Source organism: Lolium perenne, chromosome 5 (assembly GCF_019359855.2).
Source record: "Lolium perenne isolate Kyuss_39 chromosome 5, Kyuss_2.0, whole genome shotgun sequence".
Taxonomy (NCBI): domain Eukaryota; kingdom Viridiplantae; phylum Streptophyta; class Magnoliopsida; order Poales; family Poaceae; genus Lolium; species Lolium perenne.
Window position 1 is genome coordinate 195544770 of NC_067248.2, and position 10929 is coordinate 195555698.

At 44.5% G+C, this 10929-nt stretch overlaps 1 protein-coding gene across 1 annotated transcript; it reads right to left on the reverse strand.

Annotated features, from left to right (window-relative positions):
- Positions 1 to 3841: 3841 nt before the first annotated feature.
- LOC127298165 (zinc-finger homeodomain protein 9-like) lies at positions 3842 to 5055 on the reverse strand. Its single transcript, XM_051328100.2, has one exon. It carries the CDS (start codon positions 4998 to 5000, stop codon positions 3981 to 3983), a length of 1020 nt encoding a protein of 339 aa, XP_051184060.1. The 5' UTR covers positions 5001 to 5055; the 3' UTR covers positions 3842 to 3980.
- Positions 5056 to 10929: the final 5874 nt, after the last annotated feature.

Below are 10929 nucleotides of genomic sequence, written 5' to 3' on the forward strand. Positions count from 1 at the left end.
CTCTAGTTATCTTCCATATAGCTATAAGCATAAGCCGGTGGACGACCGCCTTACCGAACACGTACACACGATGGAGCAACTCGGATTATCATGCATCAGCTACCTTAGATCATAGGCCGATGAATAACATGATGAGTTCGGCTGCAGTCGCTAGATCTTGCAATGGATACAACACGTTGGATGTCCCTTACAGCTAGGTGTCCACTAAGTATCACCTTGAAGAAGCTTGGAGATTATATATCCTCAACATACAACTTATCGACCCGAAATTTCATCCATCGGCAATCCCCTTCAATATGCTAGTGAATTCGACGAGTTCTGGTGGTCAACAAGGAGAACCTAGGCTTCAAGAGGATGTCTATTGGTTTTATCCATCGTCTGTTGGCTTATAGCCAAACATGCCGATGGATGGAGGATTCCGCTATGCTCCCCAACCGTTATATGCCGCGCCTCATACGACTACTTGGTCGGCATCTTATGCGATTGGTGATGATTGCAATTCGGTTTATCTTTATGGTAATAACCGAATTAGCGAAGATCTCACAGGAGCACACGTGCTATATCATAATACTGTGGCACACGGTACCTCTCACACACAGTTGCAAAATTTTGACATCTCAAGGCCGAAAGAATCTAAAAGTGTCGGGGGGGGGGGGGGGGGAAGCTTGTCCAAGAGAGAATAGCACTGATAGTTTCACTACGCCGACTTGGGAGAAATTTTCGGATGAACAAAGTCAGGGCTATGAAGTTATCATGAGGAGGCGCAAGGAGAAAATTGACGCGTTGCCAAAGCAGCAAGAAGAGGAACTCACACAGCTCCATAAGAAACATGAAGCTCTGCAAGGCAACCAACACCAGTGGAGGGTTAATCTGGCTATCACGACTAACTTAGTTGAAGCCGGATCCAATTCAGAAAATTCAAACTCAGAAACACAAGTTGTGCCAATCAAGCCGGAGACAAACTTCGATGAACAATTACATGAAAAATGACCTAAGTTAGTTGTGCTTGATTTCTCTAGCGTAGGATTTGTTATGCTACCCTACGAGTTTCGTGCCAAAAATGATGAGTATTAAGAACAATAAGACATAGCCGAACAAAATCCGTCTAAACATGAGCTTCAACCTCAGGATTTTGTCTAGCCGGGAAGGATCCAGGTGAGAGAAATGATTCAAGCAATGAGATGCAAGATGCATATAAAGGCGGAGCGTTGTAGAGTTATTCGAATGCAGAACCAATTGTTCCAACTAAGCAATCAGTGCATCTTCCCAACGTCTTTGCGGAGGAAGGCAAAGCGTTGGAGAATTATTCCTAGGGGGAACCAATAGGTGTTCCAATTGGGAAATCAGTGCATCTTCACAACGTCTTTGCATAGGTATGCCTAGCATATAAGTTACTCATCTTTCGATTTGGTCAAAATTATATTATTGATGCATCCAGTAGCAATATATTCATAAACCTTGAAATACCAATCAAGATGAGTAATTTTTTCGTTTGCAACAATATTGTTACTAAATGTATCAACCACCGCATTGCAATATCTATACAGGACGGTAGTGACAATTTTGTGCAACCAAAGCTTTTCTGACTAAGCTTCATGTTTGCATGGGTAGCTTTGCTTGTATCATACTTGGCTAACATTTGGTATGATGATACATGTATTTTGTAATCATGTTGGTTGCTAAAATATAAGACCAAGTATGTAGTTCTCCGAGATAGCGATTCGAGAGCACCGGAAAAGGAGGACGTAAGGTGGTGCATAGCCGTGTTGGATGGCGTTAAGCTGGATCCACTCGGTTGTTTAATTCCAAACCCGGAACCTCAATATCGCATGCACGATGAACTGTGTACTTTCAGTCAGACCACGAGTGATCACCTTGTCAGAGCATCGCCGAATAATCTCATATTCGTTGATCACCATGATGAGCCATCAGAACCAGAGCAAATGAACTGCAATGTGTTTTGTCGAACCAAACAATCGGCTAACAAAGGACGATTTGAGTGGGTTGACACACAAGAAAGCAGCCATCCGGCTAGGTTTGGTCTCGATGGCGACCTAGTGTCAATTCGGCTACATCAAGCCGGATCACCACAAGGTGGAACGGTACACACTGGATATGATGGGACCAAGTATTCAAGCGAGAAAAATATTCAAATCAATGACAATGTTGAAGATGGAAATTCCATCGAGGCTACACTAAAGTCATCTGATGAATGCTGGGGGCAAGGCGGAAATCTAAAGACCGATGCATGCAAGACCAACAAAGAAAACTGTTATGATAAGCACAAGGGAAAGAGGCCAAAAGTTACTTTCGAGCAGCTCTTGGGGAAATATTGGAAGATAAGTGATGAGAAAAATGCTTGTCGACCAACTAATAAAAACATCAAAGTGACCACTAGCAAGGCGGAAATTGGAAGACCGAGATTGACGAAAGGAGAAGTTTAACAAGTTAGATCCACATTATTCCTTTGGTACACCAATGCCGCTGTCTTGGATACCTCTCTACACCAACTTCTATCCATATACATCATGGGGAAGGTATTATCCAAGCTGGGCACGCCATCCATCTCGTGCTAAGCTATCTCGTCAAAATTTTGTAACTCCAACTCAACAATTGCACGTAAAAAACCAATTCAGTGAATTGGTCTAGAGCTCGAGCAAGAAGGAGGAAGCCAAGAAAGTTTACATATTGAAGAGAGATGTCTGCAAGATCTTTATTTCAGATCCGGCTACAAATAATAAAAAGCCAGCTAAGTCGGTGTTGGATACTAAGGACAAGGAAGTGCAGCGAGTAACTTTCAAATACCTAGTTATTGGATATCAACAAGCCAAGTCGGATGCCCCCAAGATCAAGAAAAACTTTCCATTGGGTGAAATCAAATCGCAACCGGGATGCCCACTCAGCTTATCATATTGGCAAGAGAAAAAGCTTAAATGGCTTAGGGCGAAAGAGGTGAAGAAGAAGATGATGATGTGGGTTCCTAAGAAAGTGCCTCAAGGCGGAAAGGATGTGAAAGCTCCTGTTATTAGAAGACAAACAAGAAAGGAAGAGAAGACTGGAGCCAGAAAACAATCAAGCCGGAATTATCTATCACATCATAAAACACTTCGGTCTGAGCATCCTCCATATCACTTAGCTATACTAGTTATTCCTATGGTGTGGAGCTTGCCACTAGATATGATCGGATACCCTCCGCGGGCATATTTTGATCCATGGATTCAACACTCTAGGAGGGTAAGATCAAATGACAGTACCAATGGTTAGCTGGCCATGTTGCCGATATTCCAAGTTTCGGCTACTTTCTAGTGGATTGACCACATGCCCTTTGAGGTAAAGACTTCATGCCGAGATAGATTTATCGCTCTAAACATTCATAGCCGATGGACTGTTAACATCATCTTAGGCCAAGTTGGTAAGTTATTTTCTGGTACGCAAGCTCTGCCAGAAAACAAGGGACATATATTCGCCCCATTTTGGGCCACCTGTTGACCAAAGAAAATCAGAACTGTTGAAGCTGAAGAAACTAGATGGATCAGTCTGCTCAATGGCTATCTCAATCATTAGACGGGTCCATGGTAACTTTGATCTCAAGGTGGGTCTCTAACCACCTTTGTTGTTAGGCGGATCTACGGTGGATTGGTCACTTCAGGCTTATGGTAGTAGATGAAATGTCATCTTGACGAGAAAAAAAAAACGCTATAACTTGAACATATCAAGAATTCACGTCAGGAAAGCCAAATAATTTATGTCGGAATTTGGTCATCTCCGTCTTTTTTAATGGACCGAGTAAGTACTTATTTTCTTTCATAGATGGATCGAAATACTAATAAAGAAACGAAATGGAATGATCGCTGGAAGCTACTTGTTTTTTTCTTTCTCTCCCTCTTATCATTTATTTTTCTCTCTCTAGTTTATTAGGCGGACTGCGGCGACGATGTTCAGTTCACTTGGTGGACGGCGGTGTAGCCGTGTAGGTGGGTTTAGCGGTGACAGCGGAGGATGGCGGTACCGTCAATGTTGAAGTCGGTGGCGGTGTCGGTGACAGCGGGGGAGCTGTGGGTGACGGAGGGGATGAATGGTGCTGATGGCGGTGGCTGTGCGCCGGGGACGGGGGCGGTCGGGGTGGTGGCGGCGGAGGCGCTGTGGCCGCCCATGTAGTTGTGCTTCTTGTTGTGCTTCTGCATCCACACCTTGAAGACGCCCTTGCTCATCCCGTTGTCGCGGCACCATTCGTCCACGATGGCCTGGCCGTGCTTCTGCAGGCGCCACTCGAGCAGCTCCGACAGCTCCTGCATCCGCTTCTTCTCCTCCACGCTGAGCTTGGTGCGCAACCGCTTCTTCGCCGGTGCGGCCCCCACGTAGGCCGGCGGTGCCGTCACGGGCGAGACCTGGACGGGGAGCCTCTGGCCCTGCGCCGCCTCGGGGGGCGGCGCGCTGGAGTTCAGACAGAGCAACATGGGCGGCTGCGCCGACGGGGAGAAGTACGCTGGAGGCTGCTGCGCCACCGGCGCCGTGAGGTGCGTTGGTGGAGCCTGCAGCAGCTGCGGCGGGGAGACGAACCCCTCGTCGTCGTAATCCAAGCCGTCGGAGTCGGACTTAGGGTCGCCACAGTCGACCGCGGGCAGCCGGTCCTCGGGCGTCTCCTCCCCGCGCTGCGACGGGCCGCCTTGCAGCACGCTGGCCGCCATGGGTGGCGCCGGCAGCAGCGCCACCTGGGGCTGCGCCGGCCACTCCTCCTCCACCATCACTTGGCGGTGGAAGTTGCGGTGGCAGCCGCAGGCGACGCACTTGAACGAGGCCAGGTCGGCGGGGTTGAACTGCAGCGACGGCAAGAACCCCCTGCAGCCGTCGACGGCGTGCCCGCCAATTAATGCCGCGTGGTTTCTGGTGCACTCCTGGTAGCGGGACACTACCGCCACTCCGACCGACGCATGCCTCACCCTCTGGACGGAGCCGTTGGGGAACGTAGCCGGAGTGTAGTTGACGTCCATGGCCTCCATGCCGCCTGAGAGGTGCCTCTCACTAGCTTGACAAAGATTACCACTAGCTAGTGCCTAAGCCACGACACACAGGAAGGGAAGTGTCAAGGGAGCGAGGAAAAGTACAGGTAAGGATGTGAAGCGAAGGCAAGGAGATACGAGCTTAAAAAGGCCATCGCGGGAGAGACGCCGACGCTCGGAGACAAGCGATAACTCATTAGCCCATGTACGTAATTAGTGAGTGCAGCCGATAAATTTGCGAGATCTTGGAGATACATAGAGAGATCAATGAAGACGCACAAGAGTGTGATTCACGTACGTCTAGAGGAGTAAACACGGACCGCTGTTCAAGAATCAAACACAGACGCCCCGATCGGCGGCCTTTTTTTTTTTTTTTTTGACCCCGCATTTTCGAGTGGTCATTTACATCATCAGATAGATGACACAACACGTACGTGTAAACCACTGCTCTACATTTGTCGACCCTATATGGCAATCAATAACATGACATAACAGTAAATCGTTTTTGATTGATCCTCAATTTGAGCTGTCACGCATATGGAGTATACTGCTAATTACCCACTGTCACCAACCATACAACAAATCTCGAAACCATAATGCAGTTCTCTCTTCAACAATTTAAATTTTCGTACGTATGTGTGCTCAGAAAAGGAAATACGTAAACCAATCTTATCAAAAGTTACCGACCAATGTAGGCCTACCAGAGAGATGGTATATATGCAAGTTACGGTTGATTTATTTATATCAATGGACGCAGATTTGCTAGCCATGTGGATAGATGTGCATAGGGTGGCTGCCATTGGATATAGAGGGCATGGTGGTTTGCATCGTTGTGCATGGAGGAGGTGACTTTGCAAATTATTCAACTGTCCCAAGTGAAGGGGAATTACAACGTCGAAACGGGTGCATAAGGATTTAAAAATCATCATGCAAGTTCATACCAAATCATCATGCAATTAAAAGCCACATTTATACGAATCATAACTACATTGTGGAGGGAATTACAACACCAAAACGGGGGCATACAGATTTGAAAATCATCATGCAAGTTCATATCAAAACATCAAGCAATAGAAAGCCACACACATACGAATTATAACTACATTGTGGAGGGAATTACATCATCGAAACGGGTGGATATAGATTTGAAAATCATGATGCAAGTCCATACCAAAATCATCATGTAATAAAAAGGCACATCCATACGAATCGTAACTACATAACAACAAAAATCATGCAGTGAATATCATCACGCAAGTCCATGCCAAAATCATCATGCAAAAAAGTTTGACCTGCAAACATACATATGAAAATCTCATGCAATAGTAAATGCTGCCAGGGGCTGTGAAATTATAACGTGTGGATTTTGTTGCCTGTGTGCTCCAGAAAAGCTTGCTCTCTCTCTATATCATACAATGTGCATATCACCCGGTAGGAAGGACGTGCAAAACTATCCCCATGGCTAGCACATTATTTCCCTTGTTCAATTGTCACCAACTATATAATTCTCAAGCACAAACCATTATAAGCAGATATCACCACCTATAACCAGTTTGAGAACAAGCGTAACATATTTTTCACCCGTTAAAAAGAAAGTTTCAGTACAATAAAGAAACGCCCAGTTTGGTTGACCACATGTTTGAGTTGCCATTGGCGTACGTACACATTGAAGAAATTTGTAAGTAATTACAAAATGTTTTAGATGTCATTTTTGTAATGAGATAGCCAAGAAACTCACATATCAATACCATCTATTGGAGAGATTGTTTAGGTCAAAGGAAATCCCTAGTTGTAGGTATGGAGTCAAGAAACATGGAAAATGTATAATTAGATTTGAGCTATTGTTTTGTTATTATTTAATAAAGAAATGTATAAATCATCACCTACTCTAGATGGCTACGCCATGTGCAAACAATTGTTGTATATTTGTCGTGCATATATATCAATCAGTACAATGAAGTAATAGCAATAAGCTTTTTATTGATCCTCAATTTCAATTGCCATGTTCGTGTCATTGATTAGGGAGAAATTACTAAGCTTATACATATTTATCATTTGTCACCAACCATATAATACATATAACAACGTAATAAAATAAAATTAACACCTGCTACAACAAATCTACAAACTATAATGCCTTTACCCCGATGAGGAGGCAAGAGACAACGTGGCGAACCAAAACATCTTTCTTGCCAGAGGAAAAGAAAGGATAATGTTGGTAGGCAGAGGGAAGGGCTTTTCCAAGGGTACATTTCTCCTATGTGTGTTTTTGGTAATTAATGACAATCACTATGAACTATTGTTTTCTTTCAGTTTATATGAAGGAATATTTCATAGGTAATTCTTTTAGTCCATGTGTTGGATCCAAGTGTGGATGCCATAACGATAAAGATATATCTTGGTATTGGCATCAAGATCATTGATTTCAGGAGAAGAATATTATATGATCAACATCTTGAGAGATTGATTTCAAGAGATGAATTATCAACAGGGGATTTTGTTTCGGTAGCTTGATCACATCGTCTTAGGTAGCTCAATCCCATTTCATAATTTTCATCCCCTATTCTTGTTGCGTCATGGTGTTTCTTTGTTTGAGATTCTTGTTCTTGTTGCTAGCTTTTCAGCAAGCCCTAGTTCATCGAAAATGGAGTTTGTATGCATCTTGTATTGCATTTTCGAGTTTAGATGTTTTTACCGGTTCATAGGTTTGAGAGGTTTCACTTATAAATTGTGTAAAATATCCTTTCATGATTCCTAAAAAATTTAGGGTTCTATTCATAGTTATCTTTCCAACAAAATTGTTGGGGAACTCTCTAAAAGTTTAGTTCTTTCGAGAAAACTGTTGTTTAAGGGTTTCTCTGTGAAATCGGCGGTCAAATCGGCAACGCCGGTTCCACTGTCGGAATGACCGCCCAGGCGTCATGACATTTCCAACTAAACCACTATATTGGCTTCTCTTTCGGCGCAGCCCCGACCAGCCGGAAAGGATCGGTGCACATACTGGCATGTCGGTTGTGTTGCCGGTCTGCCCAACACTTCGGTCAACCATTTCGGCTGCAGGATCGGCCCATCAGTCTAGGCGCCGGTTAGTTAGGCGAGAGCTTCGGCGCTGCTGAGTTTCTGTCGGACAGACTCGAATCAAACTCTCCAAACGGCTAGTTTCGCCCTTGGACTATAAATAACCCTTCTTCCTCATTCACGAGGTAAGGTCAACCATTCCATTTGCTCTATCCCTACCCCCCTCTCTGTCTCTCTTACTCCATCGTTGAACCTCAAAATCTTGCTTTCTTTCCATTCCCTCCTATGATTGTTGCATCTCTTGAGGTATTTGAAAGAGGAGATTTACTCAATCAATCAATTCCTCCTCTAAATGAGAGGAACTCTTGGGATCAAGATCTTGGAATCATTTGTTAATTTCCTCCTTTGTTGTTCCTCTCTAGTTTCTCCATCGCATTTATTGCTTTGGTGGGATTTGAGTGTGTAAGATTTGAACAACCTTGGTGTTCTTTCTTTTTTATCCTTCCATAAATGTTGAGTTCTCCATTACGATTACTTCAAGTGAAAGACCGTGAGTGTTAATCTTGGAGGGTGACCTGCAAGTTGGCTTGGTTGTTGGTGCTCTAGTGACCTCGTCATGGAATATTGTGAAGAGGCCCGAGCTTCTCCATCATGGAGTTTGTGAAGTGGTTGTGAAGATTTCCATCTTCAGAGTGGAGGAAAAGCTAGCCATATGGAAAGAGCCTTTGTCCTTCGCGGTATTGGATTAGAGAAGAAGGTGAGCCTTCATAGCATTCGAGAGACTGATGACCCACAAGTATAGGGGATCGCAACAGTCTTCGAGGGAAGTAAAACCCAATTTATTGATTCGACACAAGGGGAGACAAAGAACACTTGGAAGCCTTAACAGCGGAGTTGTCAATTCAGCTGCACCTGGAAACAGACTTGCTCGCAAGGGTTTATCAGTAGTAACAGTTTTATAGCAGTAGCAGTAGTGAAATAACAGCAGCAGAGTAACAGAGACAGCAGTAGTGATTTTAGTAAACAGCAGGATTAAAATACTGTAGGCACGGGGACGGATGACGGGCGTTGCATGGATGAGAGAAACTCATGTAACAATCATAGCAGGGCATTTGCAGATAATAATAAAACGGTGTCCAAGTACAAAGCAATCAATAGGCATGTGTTCCATATATAGTCGTGCGTGCTCGCAATGAGAAACTTGCACAACATCTTTTGTCCTACCAGCCGGTGGCAGCCGGGCCTCAAGGGAAACTACTGGATATTAAGGTACTCCTTTTAATAGAGTACCGGAGCAAAGCATTAACACTCCGTGAACACATGTGATCCTCACATCGCTACCATTCCCTCCGGTTGTCCCAATTCTTGTCACTTCGGGGCCATTGGTTCCGGACAGCGACATGTGTATACAACTTATAGGTAAGACCATAAACAATGATTATCTTGATGAAACAATAACATGTTCAGATCTGAGATCATGGCACTCGGGCCCTAGTGACAAGCATTAAGCATAACAAGTTGCAACAATATCATCAAAGTACCAATTACGGACACTAGGCACTATGCCCTAACAATCTTATGCTATTACATGACCAATCTCATCCAATCCCTACCATCCCCTTCGGCCTACAGCGGGGGAATTACTCACACATGGATGGGGGAAACATGGCTGGTTGATGTAGAGGCGTTGGCGGTGATGGCGGCGATGATCTCCTCCAATTCCCCGTCCCGGCGGAGTGCCAGAACGGAGACTTCTGGCTCCCGCGACGGAGTTTCGCGATGTGGCGGCGTTCTGGAGGGTTTCTGGCGACTTCGACTTCTCCCCGTGCGTTTTTAGGTCGAGGCCGATAAATAGTCCGAAGGAGGGCGTCGGAGGCCGGCCGAGGGGGCCACACCACAGGGCCGCGTGGGCCCCCCCTGGGCCGCGCCGCCCTATGGTGTGGGGCCCTCGGGCCTCCACTTCAATTGCCCTTCTGGCTCCGTTAGTTTCCTGGGAAAATAGGGCCTTCTGCATAAATTCCGAGGTTTTTCCCGAAAGTTGGATTTCTGCACAAAAACGAGACACTGAGCAGTTCTGCTGAAAACAGCGTTAGTCCGTGTTAGTTGTATCCAAAATGCACAAATTAGAGGCAAAACAATAGCAAAAGTGTTCGGGAAAGTAGATACGTTTTGGACGTATCAACTCCCCCCAAGCTTAGCTTATTGCTTGTCCTCAAGCAATTCAGTTAACAACTGAGCGATAAAAGAACTTTCACGAACACATTTGCTCATATGATGTATATATTCTCATGATATGGCTAATACTTAAGCAATTCATAATGAGATACATGTAAATAAGATCATCTAACAGCTATGTCAATCATGGAGAGGTACCAACAATTAATAATAAGCATCATGAATCATGTATATAAGCAGGATTGCAATGTTCATAAGAGAGTATGATAAAGTGGTATCTCGCTTTTTGTATTTGGTTGGCAAAACATAAATGCCCGGGCACCTCTGGAGTTCATAGAAAGACTAGAAGTAGTGATTGTCAAAAGATAAATGCATCAAAGTTATACCACAATCAATCATATTTTGAGACAAGCATATTATACTAAGAATGACAGTTGTGCTCTCAAGATAGTGCTCAAAGAAATAATGGAGACACAACATAAAAGTAAAAGATTAACCCTTCGCAGAGGGAAGCAGGGATTAACATGCGCTAGAGCTTTTCATTTTTATAAAGACAGGAGTAAAATTATTTTGAGAGGTGTTTGTTGTTGTCAACGAATGGTAATGGGTACACTAACTACCTCGCCAACCGGACTTTCAAGAGCGGCTCCCATGAATTATTGCATATTTATTTGGCACTCCTTCCAACCTTTCTTTCACAAACCATGGCTAACCGAATCCTCGGGTGCCTGCCGAC